Here is a 20,923-nt window from a genome sequence, read left to right on the forward strand (position 1 = left end):
TGTTCCAGGTTGGCATTCTAGCTTGATGCTCTACTATGACATACTAGCTGATATTGTAGCCTGATGTCCTAGCATGATATTTTAGCCTGATGTCCTAGCATGATGTTGCAGCCTGATGTCCTAGCATGATGTTGTAGCCTGATATCCTAGCATGATATTGTAGCCTGATGTCCTAGCATGATATTGTAGCCTGATGTCCTAGCATGATGTTGTAGCCTGATATCCTAGCATGATATTGTAGCCTGATGTCCTAGCATGATATTGTAGCCTGATGTCCTAGCATGATGTTGTAGCCTGATATCATAGCATGATATTGTAGCCTGATATCCTTGCATCATGTTGTAGCCTGATGGTCTTACGTGATCATTTCTGACTGATGGGTTCAAACGTAGCCTGATGCTAGCGCCACGCAATGCTAACCCACCCTGTGGATTTTCAAAATAAAACATCTGACGTAGATTCACTGCGCTAGCTTAGCTGTTTTTTTTTTTTCAACTCCCAGTTGGACTTCCTGCAGTGGATCAATGATTTATATAGATTGATTAGCATTAGCATAGCCTTTCACGAGCAAATAGACCCATTGATTGGGTTTGTTTTGCGTGCTTCCAACATGGCTGCCGCGGATGCTAATTAGCGGCTCGGAGGGGCGGGAGGAGGAGGCGGGAGCGTGTCGTCGCTAGCGTCTCCTCCGCTATCAGCCCCAAATGTAATTAAGCGCGAGATGCTTGGATGAGGAGCTCATCAATGCAAGAAATGCAATTATAGATAATTCCGACCGTTCTTCTCCTCCACGTCGGTGGTCCTGATCCATCTTCAGATCCTTCAGACGTCCTGAGTTCGTCCGCGATGCTACGTTAACGTTAGCGACATGTAGCGCTTGATGACAGCACATCCAAGAAGACTTTTAAGGGACTTTTTCTAAGCCGGATCCCTCGATCTTCTCTTCTTAAGCCGTGTGTGTGTGTGTGTGTGTGTGTGTGTGTGTGTGTGTGTGTGAAGGTCAGTCGATCGGCCAATGGCACGGAAGGACAGCGGCTCCTCGTCGGTCAATTAGCCAATCACAGCGGACGTTTCTCCGTCCTTTTTTTTTTTTTTTAAATCAGCAGTAAGAGCGTCTTCGGTCGCCATGGCGACAGCGAGGGCCGCTCACAAAATACAATTTTTGCCAATTTTGACCCCCCAAAAAATGCAATTAAAATGTCTGAATAATTATCAGAATTACAATGTCAATAATTGCAATTAGAACAACAATAATAATTAAGAATAAGAATAAGAACAACTTTATTTATCCTGAAGGAAATCGTTGTGCCAGAGTTTCAATTAAAACATAACAATAATAAATAATAGTAGGAAATTGCATAAACAGCATAAAAAAAAGGGGAGAATAAGAAATGAAAATAAAGCTATAAAGTGTCTTAAGGTCTTAAGTACAAAGATTTTGAGATTCCCCAATTGATTTTAAAGTAAAATGTGTTTTTTACAGACATATAACATTTCTAAGAAAAAAACAACCTGAAAATACTTTAAAAAAGTATGAAAAATAATAATATAAAATAATCGATCATTTTGATTTATCACACATTTATTACCTGTTATGAACACATTTATTACACGCTTATTACACAAAATCTAAGCGTGTAAAGGTGCAGTTCCTCGGAGGACGAAGACAAAAAAAAAAGGGGGTTTAGATGAAGATGATGAAGATCAACAAGCGTTTCCAGGTCCTTCCTTTCTTCTGCTCCTTGTTTTGGGAAGCGAGGCCAATCGATGCTAACGGGCCCTCGGGGGCCCCGAGATACCGATCCGCTCCCGTAATAAGCCGAGCGACAAATTACAGGGGCGTGCACGTGGGCGCGCACGTGGGCGCGCATGTCCACGGGGCCCCTCCGGCGTGGAAGGTTCCGGAAGGGGGCGAGGCGAGGACACAGAGGAGACTCTTCAAAAAGACTCTTCATTCATTCATTGGTTCGTTCTGCTTATCTGGGCTGTCATTGGACGAGAGGTTCATTCATTCACCCCCGTTCATACCAGACATGCAACTGCAAGGTCTTTGAACGCATCACCACAACGGTTTTTGACCGTATCGTATAAGGTCATTGAACGCATCGCAGCGGCGTTTTGAACGCACCTCATCTGGGTCCTTGAACGCATCATAGCTGGATTTTTGACCACATTTTACAGGGTCATCGAACGCATCATAGCTGGATTTTGAAGGCGTGGTCAACACGGTCTTTGAACGCACCACAGCAGAGTAGTCAACCACATCGTAGCGGGGTTTTGAACGCGTTGTCAACAGGTTCCTTGAACGCGTCGCCTTTACAGGGTCATCGAACGCATCATAGCTGGATTTTGAATGAGTGGTCAACACGGTCTTTGAACGCACCCCAGCGGTGTCGTCGACCACATCGTACAGGGTCATCGAACGCATCGTAGCGGGGTTTTGAACACATCGTTGCAAGGGTTTTTGATCGTATTGTACAACGTCTTTGAACGCAACGTAGAGGGGTTTTGAACCCCTGGTCAACACGATAGCTGAACGCATCATAGCTGGATTTTGAACGCGTGGTCAACAGGGTCCTTGAACGCATCGTAGAACGGTTTTGAACCAATGGGCATCACGAAAGTTGAGCTTGTCCTACCAGGGTCTTTGAACGCATCGTACAAGGTCTTTGAATTTTACGCCACAAGGGTTTTTGACCGTATTTTACAGGGTCATTGAACGCATCATTGCTGGATTTTGAATGTGTGGGCAACACGGTCTTTGAACGCACCGCAGCGGGTTTTTGCCCGCATCATTCAAGGTCTTTGAACAATCGTCAAAAGGGTCCTTGAACGCATCATTACAATGGTTTTTTGACTGTACCGTATAAGGTCATTGACGGCAACATAGAAGGGTTTTGAACATGACGTCATATATCTCCATGGACCATGATGTTTGCAGATGACATTGTGATCTGTAGTGAGAGCAGAAAACAGGTTGAGGAACATCTAGAGAGGTGGAGGTATGCTCTGGAAAGGAGAGGAATGGAAGTTAGTCGCAGCAAGACAGAATATATGTGTGTGAATGAGAGGAACTCGGGTGGAGCGGTGAGGCTACAGGGAGTGGAGATCAAGAAGCTGGAGGATTTCAGGTACTTGGGGTCAACAGTCCAGAGCGTAGGAGAGTGTGGAAAAGAGGTGAAGAGACGGTCCAAGCAGGTTGGAATGGGTGGAGAAAAGTGTCAGGGGTACGACGAGATAGAAGAACATCAGCCAGAATAAAAGGAAAGGTGTACAAGACAGTGGTGAGACCAGCGATGATGTTTGGACTAGAAACTGTTCCAATGACCAAAAGACAGCAGGCAGAACTAGAGGTTGCAGAGATGAAGATGTTGAGGTTCTCTTTGGGAGTGACCAGGATGGAGAGGATCAGGAATGAGGCTATCAGAGGAACAGCACATGTTAGATGTTTTGGAGAGAAGGTCAGAGAAGCCAGACTGAGATGGTTGGGTCATGGACAGAGGAGGGATAGAGAATATATTGGTAGACGGATGCTGGAATTGGAACTGCCAGGCAAGAGGTCTGGAGGAAGACCAAAGAGAAGATTTATGGACGTAGTGAGAGAAGATATGAAGGTGTGAGAGAGGAGGATCCAGAGAATAGGGTTAGATGGAGAAAGTTGACTCGCTGTGGAGACCCCTGAAGGGAGAAGCCCAAAGGAAAATATATCACAGGGTGCAGGACATGTATGACCGAGACAAAGTGAAGACTCAGATGATTTGGACATGAACACTCCTCTGTTCATGTCCAAACCATGTTGAAGATCTTGGTAGAAAGTTACTGAAGGTGGAGCTGCCAAGCAGGAGGTCTAGAGGAAGACCAAAGAGAAGATCTATAGATGTTGTGAGAGAGGATATGAAGGTAGTTGGTGTGAGAGAGGAGGATACAGAGAATAGGATTAGATGGAGAAAGTGAATTCCCTGAAGTGAGAAGTCCAAAGGAAAAGAAGGATTGTCACAAGGGTGCAGGACATGTATGACCGAGACAAAGTGATGACTGAGATGGTTGGGACATTAACACTCTGTTCATGTCCGAACAATGGCGAAGAGGATATGAAGGTAGTTGGTGTGAGAGAGGAGGATCCAGAGAATAGGGTGAGATGGAGAAGGTTGTCTTGCTGTGGAGACGCCTGAAGGGAAGAACCCAAAGAAGAAGAAGTCACAAGGGTTTTTGCATCATACAAGGTCTTTGAACGCATTGTCATCAACAATGGCCGACAAACACTCTTGGAATTAGTCTGTTGTAACAAAAGCCACTGATCAGATGGTTTTTCTCTCACACACACACACACACACACACACACACACACACACACACGTGTGAACTCATGCATTGTGCATGACAATGTGCAAAACCCTCTGGGTGCGGCAGACCGATGGGAAGATGTTGCTAACGGGATGCGCAGCTAAATGGGCTGGATGTGTGTATGCTTGTGTGTGTGTGTGTGTGTGTGTGTGTGTGTGTGTTTTTCTGTGAGATACAAACAACCTCAAGAGAGAGGGGAAGTGCGTGCAAACACCATGTTTGTATAGTGTATGATCGGGGTATGTCAGAGCTGTGTGTGTGTGTGTGTGTGCGTGTGTGTGTGTGCGTGTGTGAGTGAGTGTGTGTATGTTTGTGTGTGTGTGTGTGTGTGCGTCAAACTGCGGTCAAGGGGATTCACGGTTGTTTAAACCTCTTAAATCACGCTGTCCAGGCCGTAACTAGAACCACCTACTGATGCCTTCAAAGGCAGACACATTGTGTTTTATGGGTATGCACACACACACACACACACACACACACACACACACACACACACACGCCGTGTGTGTTCTCCATGTTCTCCTGCCCAGCCTCTCCAGGTTGTCTATCTTCCTCTCACAGCAGGTTCATTGAAGTGGATGAACGGCCGGTTGATTGACAGCCTGTCACGGCTAAGCCCCGCCCCCCCTGCACCAACATGAGCTGTGATTGGCCGCAGCTTTGCGATGAGACATTTTTATTTTTTTTCACATCACTCTAAATGCCCTTCATCGTGTTCTTCAAGAAGATAGTTGGAGAACCAATCCTAGCAATCCTAGAACTAGCAGAACCCGCTAGCTGCTACACAACAGTTAGCATGCTACACAACAGTTAGCATGCTACACAACAGTTAGCATGCTACACAACGGTTAGGATGCTACACAACAGTTAGGATGCTACACAACAGTTAGCATGCTACACAACAGTTAGCATGCTACACAACAGGTAGGATGCTACACAACAGTTAGCATGCTACACAACAGGTAGGATGCTACACAACAGTTAGCATGCTACACAACAGTTAGGATGCTGCACAACAGTTAGCATGCTGCACAACCCTTGCCTAAGGCTCCGTAGCTGTTAGTTTACAGCATTCCATTGGTCACCGACCACACACACACACACCAACACACACACCAACACACACACACACATACACTTCCTGTAATCCCTACTTTCGCATCTATGGAGCCGATGGGATTGTATAATGCGGTACAAGCAGTGTGTGTGTGTCTGCGCCTATCTATGTGTGTGTGTGTGTGTGTGTGTGTGTGTTGCGGTGGCGGGGACCTGTCAATCACCCCGGTGGGAGCGGTGATGAAGATGCGGGTTCGACCCCGGGGGCGTTGCAGGAGCGCAGGATGTGCCAGGTACGGCGGATTAACTCCAGATGCTCCACTTTTCCCGCGGAGAAATGGATCGGAAAAAGTCGACTACACACACACACACACACACACACACACACACACATGGAGCGGTGCGGGGCCTTGTTATCCGATGTGTGTGTGTGTGTGTTGGCCTGTGAAGAATGGCGATGGATGATGGCTGTCCGGGGAGGCCGATGATGAAGGCTAATGTAATAGCATATAATGGATGACCCCCGAAAATACCCCCCCTCGCCCCTCTCTTGCCCCCCCCCCCTCCCATGGCGGCGTCCGGGGGTTGATTTAGAGGACGGGGTCTCCACGCCTCGGGTTTCGGGGACGACGCAGAGATATTTCTACTCCTGCTAGCTCCTGCTAGCAAACACAACAAAGGAAAGGGGGATGAATGAATGAATGAATGAATGAATGAATTTTGGGGGTTCGTACCGGCCCTTTAAATACCTCCCGCCCTTGAGTGGAGTCCGTGCAAAAGTCGGGTCGCATTCACGTGCGCACGTGTTCAAGTCGCAGCGCTCCATATGCTAAAAGACGCATTCAAGTTAGCCACGAGCTAACCGAGACTACGAATGGTTGTGTGTCTGTTTATTGTGTGAATGAGAGGGTGAATAGTTGTGGCTATTTGACGCGTGAATGGACGAGTGAATGATTTTATGCGCTATTTCTATGTGAAAGGGTGAATATTGTTTATCTGAATGAGAGGTTGAATTGTTGTATGGATGAATGAATGCATTTTTAGCTCATATTTAGCCGCGCTCCATTCGCTAACGGACACATTCAAGTTAGCCGCAAGCTAACCAAGACAGAAATCTGGTCGAAAACAATCATTTATCGATCACGGCTAACGGAGATGCAGATCTTCCCGCAGAAAAGTAAACTGCAGGGATGGTTGCTATGGAGACGAAATGACAGAGTGAATGGTTATGATCAGAGTGAATGATCCATCTGGCTCCGCCCCTTTCCTCTCTGGCGGTCGGTCTGGAACCCCTCCGGCGATCGTAGCGTTGATATTTCCTAACTCCCAGCGAACGCATCGGAACAGAAGGTTGTAATAAACGCTTTATAAAAGCCCCGTTTATTTTGTTTTGTTTTTACGGCGACACAGGTTTTACTCATCCGGTGTAACGGCTCGTGTCCGCCGCGCCGCTAAACGCTAGCATTCTGATTTTACGATGTTTCCGGACTCTGCCGGGACCCGGGGAAGGCGACGGAAGGGTCGTTTCTCTTGTTTCTGCACCATTTGGTCCATTTTGTTTTGATTGGCCGGAGCCGTGCTGGTCACGGAGTTCGCCCCCCGAATCGGCCCCTGTGGACCGCTAGCCGCTAGCATCCCCTGTCCGCCAAACATTAGCCAAAAGCTCACCCCGCATCGGCCTCGGGGTGCAGCCGTAGCAGCTAGCATGTCGATTACCGTCACTCCCCGGTGACCTCTAACCTTCTTGTGATCGGCGTCTCCGTTAGCTAGTCGACAAATGGCTGTTTTCAACCAGATTTCTGTCTTGGTTAGCTTGCGGCTAACTCGAATGTGTCTGTTAGCGAATGGATGAATGAATACATGAATGGGACACAACTTTTGTCGGACTCCGTTCAAGGGTGGGAGGTATTTAAAGGGCCGCGCGTGCTAAAAAAACGCATTCATTCATTCATTCATTCATTCATTCATTCACACGTGATGTAGAGACATACATGTCTTGTGGTATTTAAAGGGCCGGTACGAGTTAAAAAAAGCATTAATTCATTCGTACAACCATGTATGGACACATATAGCCATTCACTCATTCACTCACGCGTCAACATTCACCCTCTCACTCAGTGAAGCCCCTCCAGGAGAGCTAGCTGCCGTTAGCTTAGCATGGAGGAGGCGGTAGTTTTGGACTCCCGGCTGCCGATTTCACAAGGCGAGGCTCTTTGGATCGGCCCGGTGGGGTCGGAGGGGTCGGAGGCGGTATTAGAACAGGATATCGGCGCCGTTGTTTACCCCCCGCCCGCCCCACGCCACCACCTGGACCGCCGCATTCCTCCTAGAGATGAACGCCGCCGCGTCGAACCTTGGCAAACACACCGGAAATGAGATTTGTTATCGCACCCCCTCGAGTGCGGCGGCGGCGGCGGCGGCGGCGGCATACTGATTCCGGATGGAGGTCGAGCCTGCGCACGTGTGCGTGCATGTGCGTGTGTGTGAAAATTTTGGCTTATTCAACCGAGTCCCTCCTTTGTTTTTCCATTCACGATGTAAATCCGATCTACTTTTGTTGTGGTTGTAAAGCGTGGAACAATCGGCGGCGGCGTCCCAGGCGGGCGCCACGTCCGGACCGAACCCATCCAATATGGCGGTCAATGCTATCTGCGTCCCGTCACGGCGGCGAGCTTCCACAGCCACGGGCGCAGGAAGTAATTGAATACTTATCAGTATCAATGAGGTGTGTGTGTGTGTGTGTGTGTGTGTGTGTGTGTGTGTGGTTGTGGATCACGGGTTCCCGACAATGGAGGGCCCGTGGAGGAAGGAGGGCGTCTTATCGTGCTTCCGCCGCGCCGAGCGTCCGGCGCAGGTGACCGTCGCTGGGGCAACGTGAGGTTGCCGCGGGCAACGAGGCCTGAAGTAAAAAAGTTCTAGCTTAAGACTAAATTGTCCGGAGGTTTAAATGAGAGGGTGAGTGGTTGGGTGGCTCTTTGATTGACAGCTGATTCTTTGATTGACAGACGACTCTTTGATTGACAGACGTCTCTTTGATTGACAGCTGATTCTTTGATTGACAGCTGATTCTTTGACAGCCAATTCTTTGTTTGACAGCCGACTCTTTGATTGACAGCTGATTCTTTGATTGACAGCCGACTCTTTGATTGACAGCCGACTCTTTGATTGACAGACGACTCTTTGATTGACAGCTGATCCCGCTGATTGACAGCTGAACCTGTCAAAGTTAAGACCATGATTAGCTTCAGCACCCACAACCTGAGTGTAGCATTAGCATTGTAGTGAGCGAATGAATGAACAAGTGAGTGAATGAATAATAAAAATGAATGGATGAACGAATGAAAAAAATTAATGAATGTGAACAAACAAATGAATGAAAGAATGAATGAAAGAATGAATGAATGAAAACATTAATGTGAAAAAATTAATGAATTTATGAAAAAATTAATGAATGACCAAATGAATGAATATGAACAAATGAATGAAAGAATGTAAAAATGATTGAATGCATGAAAAAATGAATGAGTCACCAAATGAATGAATGAACAAAGGATAAATGAAGGAACAATGAATAAACAAATGAATGAATTGTGTTTAATGTATTTTAAGCACAGTTTTAGGCTAAAACTGCATTATTCATTCATTTTTATGAATAATGTAACAAATGAATGAATGAAAAGTCTCTTTTTATTTTATGAAGAATGTTTGCGAGAAATGAATGAACAAAAAAATGAATGTAAAAATGAATGAATGAATGAATAAAAAGACGAATGAATGAAAAAAGGAATGAATGACCAAATGAATGACTTGTGGTTAATTAATTTTAAGCGGCGTTATGAGCTAAAATAGATTCATTCATTTTTATAAATAATGTAAAAAAGGAGTGAATGAAAAGTCTCTTTTTATTTTATGAATGTCCAAATGAATGAAAGAATAAAAAGACGAATTGTGTTTTATGTATTTTAAGCGCTGTTATGAGCTAAAAATAGATTCATTCATTTTTCAGAATAATGTAACAAATGAATGAATGAGTATTCTTTCTTTTTATTTTATGAATAATGTTCGCAAAAAATGAAAGAACAAATGAATGAATGACCAAATTAATGAAAGAATGAAAATATGATGAATGGATCAACAAACTAATGAATGAGTGAGTGAATGAATGAACATTGATTGAACAAATTAGTGAATAAATGAATGAATTGAGTGAATAAAAACATGAATGAATGAATGAATAAATGACCAAATGAATGAGCGAATGAAAAGATGAATGATTGAAGGAACAACGAATGAACAAATGAATGAGTTGCGTTTGACGTAATTTAAGCACCGTTATGAGCTAAAAATAGATTCATTCATTTTTAAAAGATGTAACAATGAATGAATGAATATACTTTCTTTTTATTTTATGAATAATGTTTGCAAGAAATGAATGAACAAATGAATGAAAGAATGAAAATATGATGAATGAATGAAAAAACGAATGAATGGACAAGGGATGAATGAGTGAATGAATTAATGAACATTAAATTAACAAATCAGTGAATGAATGAATGAATAATAACATGAATGAATGACCAAACGAATGAATGAAAAAATGAATGTGAATAAATGAATGAATGAATGAAAAAAAAATGAAAAACATGAATTAATGAATGAAAAAAGAATGAAAAACATGAATGAATGAAAGAATGAAAATATGATGAATGAATGAAAAAACAAATGAATGGACAAGGGATGAATGAGTGAATGAATTAATGACCATTATATGAAAAAATCACTGAATAAATGAATGAATAATAACACGATTGAATGAAAAATTTATGAATGAATTTATGAATGAAAAAATGAATGTGAATAAATGAATGAATGAATGAAAAAATGAATGTGAATAAATGAATGAATGAATGAAAAAATGAATGAATGGCCAAATGAATGAATTTTGTTTTATGCATTTTAAGCGCCGTTTTGAGCTAAAACTGCATTATTCATTCATTTTTATGAATAATGTAACACATGAATGAATGGAAATTCTTTCTTTTTATTTTATGAATAATGTTTTCAAGAAATGAATGAACAAATGAATGAATAAAAATGAATAAAAAATAAATGTACTTTGGTCGTTTACCCGGCGGGTATTTTACTGCAAATCGATTTTCCGATCGGCAAACCCATCGATCAGTCAGCTGGTGATCGGGGATAAAACCGATCAATATATTGATCCGATTGACAAACATTGCTTTTTCAACCCGATTATATATTGAAATTGTTTTTCCGCGATGTTTGCCGGGGGAAAATGAAGACGGTTAATTTGTATTAAAAAATTTAAAACGACGAATTTCCAGGTGTCGTCAGCATATCGGAGGAACGTCTGAGACGGCTGAACGAAAAAAAAAAAAAAAATCGTCATCCGGGGAAAACGGTCGGAAAAATGAGAGCGCACTTTGTCGTTTTTGAGATGTCAAAGAAAACTTTTCTTAATTTATTTTTATTTTATTATATTTTTTTCAAACCTGCCAAGAGCCTCACAAAGATCCGCCAGCCGCCAGCTCCGTCCGGGCTCTCGCTTCGCCTCTTTAATTTCCTGCCTGGCTCGGATCCTCCGTCCAAAAAAAAACAGCGGTTAAAAGGAAAAAAAAACAAAAAAAGAAAAAAAAAAAGAAGCTGATTTTTTTTTTTTTTTTTTTTGAGAGAGAGAGACATTTTGGAGTTGGATATAAAAAAATAATAATCTCCCAAAATCAAGTGGTTTGGTTGTGTTGTAAAATTAATATTAATATTTAAAATTAATCATTTTAATTTTAATTTATTAAAATTAATAATTTTGTTTTTGAGGGAGAAACATTTTGGAGTTGGATATAAAAAAAAAAAAAATCTCCCAAAATCAAGTGGTTTGCTTGTGTTGAAAAATTAATATTAATATTTAAAATTAATCATTTTAATTTTAATTTATTAAATTTAATAATTTTGTTTTTGAGGGAGAAACATTTTGGAGTTGGATATGAACAAAAAAAAAAAATCTTCCAAAATCAAGTGGTTTGCTTGTGTTTTGAAATTAATATTAATATTTAAAATTAATTATTTTAATTTTAACTTATTGAAATTAAGATTTTTTTTTGAGAGAGAAACATTTTGGAGTTGGATATGAAAAAAAACAACTCCCAAAATCAAGTGGTTTTCTTGTGTTGTAAAATTAATATCAATATTTAAAATTAATCATTTTAATTTTAATTTATTAAAATTAAAAAAAAAATTTTGAGAGAGAAACATTTTGGAGTTGGATATGAAAAAAAAACAAAACTCCGAAAATCAAGTGGTTTGCTTGTGTTTTAAAATAAATATTAATATTTAAAATTAATCACTTTAATTTTAATGTATTAAAATCATTAATTTTCTTTTGAGAGAGAGTCATTCTGGAGTTTGATATGAACAAAAACCAAAAAAAATCTCCCAAAATCAAGTGGTTTGCTGGTGTTTTAAAATTAATATTTCAGCAATAATACTATTTTTCTCTCGGTTTTCTGCCGGCATAGTAATTACACAGTTATTACACATTTATTACACGGTTATTACTACACACACGTCTCCGGGATCAATTCAGCTCCACATATTTTTTATTATTATTATTTTTTTATCATCCCAGATGAGGTTCCCGCAGCGGCGAAGAATTATTAAACCCCGTCCAGGAATACTTGTTACCTCCTCTATCTCTGATTAAAACATTCATCAGGCCTTAACCCGCCGTCGTCGGGGTTATGGATTAAACCATTTAGTCCGGTGATGGATGGGCCGGCGTGGGGGAGGAACGGGCGCCGTCACGCCGACGCGGGAGTCGTATTGTTCGCTCCGACGCGTCACGTCAGCAAAATTCCACCCCTGCTTGTTTACGTCGGCCATCTTAGCGTTTAATTATCGCAGCCGATGATAAATCTTTTCCGCCGCTACGGTTTTTATTTCGCCTCCGGAGACGAGAACCAGATCCTGCAATACCGTCGTTCGACACTAGGGGGCGCCGAGGCGAACCACATACATACACATATATATTTATATGTTCATATATATGAATATACCTCTATATATATTTAAACCATGCTTTTAATTCGTTCTGATTCGTTCATGAACCGAAACGCTTGAGAACTGAATCTCCAGCACCAAAAACAAACTCTGCACTCTTTGGAAACTTTATAAGGGATTATTTGTTGCAAGAAAAAGGAAAGAATTAAAGATAATTTAATTATTGCTGTGTTTCTGGTGTTCTTTCTCTTCTTGCCAGCACTTGTACTCAGAGTTCTCTTTGCTAAATCAGCAAAAGTTAAGTCTTCTGGCATAGGAGACCCTGGCTAACGCTAATGCTAACGCTATCTCCAGCTTCTACCTTTCATTAATCCGAGCTTACAATCACTTTTCGGCTTCTTCTAAGACTTGAGAGCTTTGCTTCGTTGGCGTCGTCGCCCATTTAGCCACATTAGCCGTCTTCCTTTGCTAAATCATCAAAAATAAAGCCTTCTGGCTTAGAGGACCCTCGCTAACACTCACGCTAACGCTATCTCCAGTATCTACCTTTCATTAATCCAAGCTAATAATCACCTTTCTGCTTCTTCGAAGACTTGAGAGCATTACTTTGTCATCCAAGCTAACAATAACTTTGCTTTCTTCACGTAGTCCTGCCTTTAGCCACGTTAGCCGTCTTCCTTTGCTTAATCAGCAAAAGTAAAGCCTTCTCGCGCATGAGACTAATGCTATCTCCATCTAGCTGTCTGTCATTCATAAAAGCTAACAATAGCTTTGCTTGGTTAACATAGTCCCCTCTTTAGCCACATTAGCCGCCTTTACCTTGTCCTTCAGGGTGGTGCAGATGGTTGACTCAGCGGTGTCATAGCGCTTGGAGAGATCTTAACACCAACACCGCTCTCATCTTTAGCAATGACTAAACACCACTAGCACTACCACATTTAGCCGTCATGGGCACAAGAATGAGTGCTAGCTTGCTTGAACTTCTGTTACAAGAGGCCACTGAACTGTGACGCTACATCGTGAACAACTGAGCTACTGTTACTTTGAGGACATGGTGACCATGTGATGTTGTGACGGCGTGACCTTCTGACCATGTGACCACATGGTATGACCATGTGACGTTGTGACCATGTCGCTCCCTGACCTTTTTTTGTGGTGACGGCATGATGTTTTGATCCTGCAGTTGTATGACACCTTGATAGCATGATGGATAGCAGGAGGACGCTACCATTTGATGTGATCCTGTAAGGATCAAGGATTAGTACCATGTGACCTTGCTACCATATGACATTTGAACTATATGACAATGGAATCGTGTTGCATTGGTACCATCAGAACCATGTAACAATTGGTACCACCTGAAAATAAATACCAGTGGTTTCATGTGACCCATTGGTACCATGGTGAACGACTACCATGTGACATCGGTACTATTAGTACCATGTGACCAATGATACCGTCTGACATTGGTACCATTTGTCCATGTGATATTGTGACATGTGACCATTGGTGCTACATGACATTGGTACCATGTAGCCATTGGCACCACGTGAAAATTAATACCATTGGTGCCATGTGACATTGGTACCATGTGACATTGGTATCCTGTGAAAATTAATACCATTGGTACCATGTGACCAATGGTACCATCAGACATTGGCACCATGTGACCATTGGTACCATGTGAAAATTGATACCATTGGTACCATTTGAAAATAAGTTCCATGTGACCCGACATGGACCCGTGGTGAACAACTACCATGTGACATGGGTACTATTTGTACCATGTGACCAATTGTACCTTCTGACATTGGTACCATTTGTCCATGTGATATTGTAACATGTGACCATTGGTGCTACATGATATTGGTACCATGTAGCCAATTGGCACCACGTGAAAATGAATACCATTGGTATCATGTGACATTGGTACCATGTGACATTGGTACCATGTGACATTGGTATCCTGTGAAAATGAATACCATTGGTACCATGTGACCAATGGTACCATCAGACATTGGTACCATTTGTCCATGTGATATTGTTAACATGTGACCATCGGTACCACATGACATTGGTACCATGTGACCATTGGTATCCTATGAAAATTAATACCATTGGCATCATGTGACCATTGGTACCACATGACATTGGTACCATGTGACATTGGTATCCTGTGAAAATTAATACCATTGGCATCATGTGACCATTGGTGCCATGTGACATTGGTACCATGTGACATTGGTATCCTGTGAAAATTAATACCATTGGTACCATGTGACCATTGGTACCGTGTGACAGTGGTACCATTGGTTAGCCATTGGTATGTTGTAACATCGGTACCACATGACAGTTGTACCATGTGACATTGGTACTACTGGTACCACGTGACATGCGGCATTGTGACCATGTGATGGCCGATACAGGAAGTCATCACATCACTATTTTCTACTTCCTGGGGCGCTGGACCAGATCCAGATACTCCATCACAGAACAACAACGCTAAAGATCTTGTTCCCCTTTTTTTTTTTTTGTTTTTAATTCAAGGAAGGAATTTAGAATTAATTAAAAAAAAATAATAAGAACGTCCTCTAGTATTAGACATAATGGTTCCTGTGTAATAAATGGCTTATGACATTGTAATAACTCATGAAAGTGGCTCCTCTTGGAAAACGGCTAAATTTCCCCGCAACTTTTACTTCCTGTTTCCTTCTTTCTTTCTTTTTTTTCTTCTTCTTCTTCAACCGCTTAATTAAGTTTGTTACCAAGCTGTTATTACACATCCATACCGACAATGCCGCTTCCAGAACGGCCGTGTTATTCAGACCTTCCCTCCCCTCCTTGTTTACAACACGGCGGAGCTAATTCGCCGTTTTACTTCTGATTTACGATTCGAAGCCTGACGGGCAGACGGCGGGGATGGGAGGGGCCGCCGTCGCCCTTGACGACCGTTCAAGGACTCGTCAAAAAAAAAGGGGACGTTCAAACCGGGACGACCTCAAATGGACATTTGCATTTGAATGCAAACACACACATAATCATAAAACACATATCCATTACCTCCCCTGTTATGACAAAGAGTCAAAGTTTTGCACAGCTATAACACATAAATAATGATTAAGTTTCCAAAATATGAAATAAAAACATATGAACCTTTATGAACAGATATGAGGTTCGGAGATCCATCCAGATGTAAATAAATGATGGAGTTATTACAAATCACACACACACACTTCACCTTCTGTTCATCTGTTACAAACCCGGTAGCCTTGCTAGCGAACCGTGTTAGCCTAGCGCCGAAAGCTAGCCGGGCTAGCGAAGGACGATGAATGTGGAGGCGCTTTTTTTGGTTTTTTCCTCTCGTCACTATTACACACCATTTATAATCTTTATTATTAGCGGAAGAACGATCTAACATTCATTCATTCACCAATAGAGACACAAACGACCATTCAGCCTCTCATTCACATGTCTTACCGAGACATACAACTTTCACTCATTCATCAACAACTCACAAGTCATTTAAAGATATTAAACATTCACCCTCTCATCAGAAAGTCATATTCATTCATTCATAAGTCAGATACGAAGTCCAGTCGCGCTTTAACGAAGAAAAACGCCGATTCACTCATTCATTCAGAGTTTTGAGGGACATGCAACCATTCACTCATTCATTCACGCGTCACATCGAGGCATAAAACCGTTCATTCATTTGTAGGTCACATGGCGTCCATTCACCCTCTCATTCACGCATCATATCCAGAAAACAACTATTCACTCATTCATTCACAGTTTTGAGGGACATGCAACCATTCACTCATTCATTCACGCGTCATATTCAGACACACAACATTCACTCATTTGTGTCATATAATAGACTTAGAGTGCGTTCACCCTCTCATTCTCGCTTCATATGAAGAAAAACGACTATTCACTCATTCGTTCACATGTCACATCGAGGCATAAAACTGTTCATTCATTCATTTGTAGGTCACATGGCGTCCTTTCACCCTCTCATTCATGCATCATATCCAGAAAAACAACTATTTACCCATTCATTCACAGTTTTTAGGAAAATACAATCGTTCACCCATTCATTCACAATTATATGGAGACTTATAATCGTTCACTCGTTCATTTGTGCGTCATTTTCAGACACATTCACTCATTCACGTCCCGTAGAGTCCATTCACCCTCTCATTCTCAAAGAGAAAAACAACTATTCTCTGGGGTTTAATTCTTCTTTCATATTTGTGCTTTTGTTCCTTTTCAGTAAAAGCATCTTTTCACCCAATGGGATTTTTTTTTTTATTGTTCTTGTTATTGATTTTTTTTATTATTATTATTTTTTTCATGTTTTAACAAAAAGATAAAAAAATAAAATAAAATTCTGTAAGTAATTATTGCTCTTTAACTTAAAAATAAAAGGAAGTCAAACTTTTCAAAACAAAACGCCGGCGCCGGATCTGTTATTATTATTTACTAAAAAAAAAAAAAAGGCTTTTTTAATGTTTTCATCTCTTTTTTTTTCCACTCTTTTCACGTCATTCCAGATTTCACAACAGGAAGTGAACGTCTGTTATTTTATTTACATTTTTTTCTGTGCGTGTGTGTGTTTCATTTCCTGCTTCAGAGCGGCTGCGAGAAAGAAGAGAACGTTAAAACAAGCTTTTCATGAACATTCGGTGTGTGTGTGTGTGTGTGTGTGTGTGTGTGTGTGTGTGTGTGTTGGTTTAAAAGACGACAGATCGTCTCCCGGCGTCGAACAGGTGTCCGGCCCTCCAGCAGAACTTAGAAACAGAATCCATTAATGTGTGTGTGTGTGTGTGTGTGTGTGTGTGTTTGTGTGTGTGTGTGTGTGTGTGAACCTTTGTATTTTTATTTGCCGTTGTTGTGATGTTGTGTGTCTTCCACATTGTGTTCTCATTGCGTTATATTCTCCACCTTGTGTGTGTTCTTGTTGTCTTTGTGTGTGTGTGTGTGTGTTGTGTTTGCCGCTTTGTGTGTCTTCTTGTTGTCGTTGTGTGTGTGTGTTGTGCTCTTGTGTGTGTTCTCATTGTCATTTTGTGTGTGTGTGTGTGTGTGTGTGTGTGTGTTTGTCATTTTGTGTATGTTCTTGTTTTGCATGTATGTGTTGTATTCTCCACCTTGTGTGTGTTCTTGTTGTCTTTTTGTGTAAATGTGTTTGTGTGTGTGTGTTGTCGTTGTCTTTGTGTGTGTGTGTGTTTGTGTGCGTGTTGTCGTTTTGTGTGTGTGTTGTGTTTGCCACTTTGTGTGTCTTCTTGTTGTCGTGTGTGTTTGTTGTGCTCTTGTGTGTGTTCTCATTGTCATTTTGTGTGTGTGTGTGTGTTTTTGTTGTTTTGTATGTGTGTCGTGTCATTTTGTGTATGTTCTTGTTTTGCATGTATGTGTTGTATTCTCCACCTTGTGTGTGTTCTTGTGTCTTTTTGAGTGAGTATTGTGTCATTTTGTGTGTTCTTGTTTTCGTTTTGTGTGTATATATTGTGTTCTCCGTCTTTTGTGTGTCCTTGTTGTGTCGTTTTCTGTGTTTTATTGTCGTTGTTGTTGTGTTGCTCTCCCCGTCCTCTATCCTATGTTCACCTTGTTGTGTTCCGCTAGCAGCCATGCTAACATGTAGCATTTTTTAAATCAAAAATTGGCGGCTCCGAGGGTTGTCCCGTGTGCTCCGCTCAGTGACGACTTCCCCCGGCCAATCAGAGGCCTCCTTAGAACCTCACCAGAGGAGGTACCATCAAGCTAAGGAGTACAAGTACCCTCCCTGATGGACACCCAAAAAGAAGGCGGAGCTAAAACTACGTCGCAGAACGGCCTCACAAATCGTCCGCCGGCGCGAACGAGCAAGTGAACGGTTGGATGTGTGATTGACAGGTTGGAGTCACGGTTAAGCCCCGCCCCTTTGCGCACATGTAGCAACCTTCGCTAGCAGGATTAGCAGGGTAGCCAAAGAGGGAATGATTACACCTCTTAGTCAATCTTTGAAGGGTCCTAAAAGCCGAGCGAGAGGAAGACGACCTCCACCCGACCTTCACGCGACCTTCACCGACCGCCATCTTGCCCGCCGCCGGCCGCGGCGCTTCAGAAGAGATGAACGTCCACCTCATTCCCTTTCCTTCTTCTTCCTCCACAGCAGCTGATGAGGGAGCGACAGCAGATGGCGAGCCGTCCCTTCGCTTCGGTTGCCGTGGCGCTGGAGGTGGGCGGCGACCGGGAGGAGCTGCTGCAGGTCAGCTACACACACACACACACACACACACACACACAACAGAAGCTAGTGTTTTTACGCTCATGTTCATACAGGATTCCTCATGATCATGGTAGGATATGCTAAGCTAACGCTCAAAAGGTTGGTTTGAAAGCGAGAGTGCATCTGGTTGACCGGTAGGAGGTTCCTGTTCCTGGACGCAAGAACGTTAGCCTCAGTTTGGACTCTGGTCGGGTCCCACGGCGGCGGTGTGTGTTGCTTTGTGAGGAAAGTGTGTGTTGAGCGTCGGCGTCGCTGCTCGGCGCGACGACGAGCAGCTGCTGCTACTCATTAGCATCCATCTGGAGGAGGGAAATTAAAACGAGGATAATCTGAACGAGTGGCTCCGACGCCCGAACGGAAAGAGAATAAACGGAACAGAATCACGTTAAACGTGATTGGACGGTTGAAAAATGTCCCTGGAATCTGATTTGACGGCCACGGAACGGAAGATAACATGTTAGTTTACCATGATGACGATTTGTTATTTTCTGGATTTATCCGTGAAAAGAAGGGCTACGCCGAGCGTCCTTGAATTTTTAATGCAGAGTCGGGTATCATCGGCATAGAGAATGAGTTTCTAGCGATAGCAATAGAAAAAAAAGCTAATTATACATTTGAAAAAACAGGTTAAAGATTAGGTTAAACATTTGAGAATGAACATGTGAAACTGATCGGATGTTACAGCTAAATAACTGAGCTAAGGGCTTTCTAGCTTGATTCTGACCCGGTTCCCTGTTTGTGGAGCATACATGTTCTGCTCCCTGGGTTCTCCAACTTTGTCCCTGGTTCCCTCAGCTGTCCGGAGGTGTGAATGACAGTGAGTATGTCAACTGTGGCGGGATCTTGTCCAATCAGAGGCGGGATTAGTTCCACCACTTAATCGCGATCATGGGTCATTTGTTGCTAGCAGTTTAGTGCTAAACTGCTTCATAAGTTGGTCTCCAAGGGTTTGAAAACATGAAAAACATTTGAGAATGAACTCATAAAAATCATTACACGGTACTTCTAAATAGCTAAGCTAGGTGACTCCTAGCTTGATTCTGGTTCTACATTGATAGCAATAGAAAAAAATGCTAATTAAACATTTGAAAAAACAGGTTAAAGAGTAGGTTAAACATTTGAGAATGAACACGTGCAACTGATCGGATGTTACAGCTAAATAACTGAGCTAAGGGGTTTCTAGCTTGATTCTGACCTGGTTCCCTGTTTGTGGAGCATACATGTTCTGCTCCCTGGGTTCTCCACCTTTGTCCCCGGTTCCCTCGGCTGTCCGGAGGTGTGAATGACAGGGTGAATACATGGACGGTGGCGGGATCTTGTCCAATCAGAGGTGGGATTAGCTCCGACGCTAAACCGCTAGCAACAGGTCATTTGTTGCAAGCGGTTTAGTGCTAAACCCCTTCATAAGTTGGTCCCCAAGGGGTTGAAAACATGAAAAACATTTGAGAATGAACTCATAAAATCATTGCACGGTACTTCTAAATAGCTAAGCTAGGTGATTCCTAGCTTGATTCCGGCCTGGTTCTCCATGTGCAGAGCATACATGTTCTGCTCCGCCCCTCGACTGACCAGTGTGAATGACCCGTGTGCATACGTCAACTATGGCGGGATCTTGTCCAGTCAGAGGCGGAATTAGCTCCTTCGCTAAACCGCTCGCAATAGCGGACACCGCTTCCTGGAGAGCTTCCAGGGGATGAAGGCCCTTACATTTCAAACAAAAATGCGAAGAAAACAATTGAAAAAGAGGAGTTTGCCGAAGGTGTCGAAGGGCTGCCGCTGAGGAAGCGTCACATCTGTTCGATCCCGCCGCCACGCCGTTACGCCGCCGCGACGCCTCCCAAGACCCTCAACAAAACACAGTTCGCTTTGTTCCTCTGGGGCCGGTGACGGCTGTTAGCTTCGCTTTGTGGGCGAGGAGAAGCCAACGCTCGCCTCCACCGGCTCTGACTCAGAACGGCGGCGGCGGCGGCGGCGGCGGCGGCGGCGGCCCACACAGCCGGGATTTATTCAGATTCATGTAAAGTAGGTTGATTCGCCCGCCAGGGCAGCAGCCGGGTCGCCGTTGAAGAAGCGAAGCCGCTGCGGAGGCTAGCTAGCTAGCTAGCTAGCTCTGAGAAACACCCAAATGACCGGCGGGTGGTCATTCATTCATTCATTCATTCATTCATCTTTAAGACAACGACCTCATGAGGAGATTGTGGTGGATTTACCGAGGTCACACCTGATTGGCAGACGTAAAAGGGG

The 20,923-nt window shown here is 42.9% G+C and overlaps 1 protein-coding gene across 3 annotated transcripts in view; it reads left to right on the forward strand.

The window, feature by feature from the left end:
* The window catches only part of atrnl1a (attractin-like 1a), a 195,818-nt gene that overhangs the window by 137,108 nt on the left and 37,787 nt on the right, over positions 1–20,923 (forward strand). For 2 of the 3 annotated variants that reach the window (XM_086175220.1, XM_086175235.1), the window contains one exon: positions 18,563–18,658. In XM_086175220.1, the coding sequence (XP_086031346.1) occupies positions 18,563–18,658 (96 nt within the window). The remainder of the gene's footprint in view (positions 1–18,562; positions 18,659–20,923) is intronic. The other variant, XM_086175227.1, reaches the window with a different exon arrangement.

The sequence above is a fragment of the Fistularia commersonii genome, chromosome 2, assembly GCF_037954325.1.
Source record: "Fistularia commersonii isolate RoL2024-O1a breed Wild chromosome 2, RoL_Fcom_v1.0, whole genome shotgun sequence".
Lineage (NCBI taxonomy): Eukaryota > Metazoa > Chordata > Actinopteri > Syngnathiformes > Fistulariidae > Fistularia > Fistularia commersonii.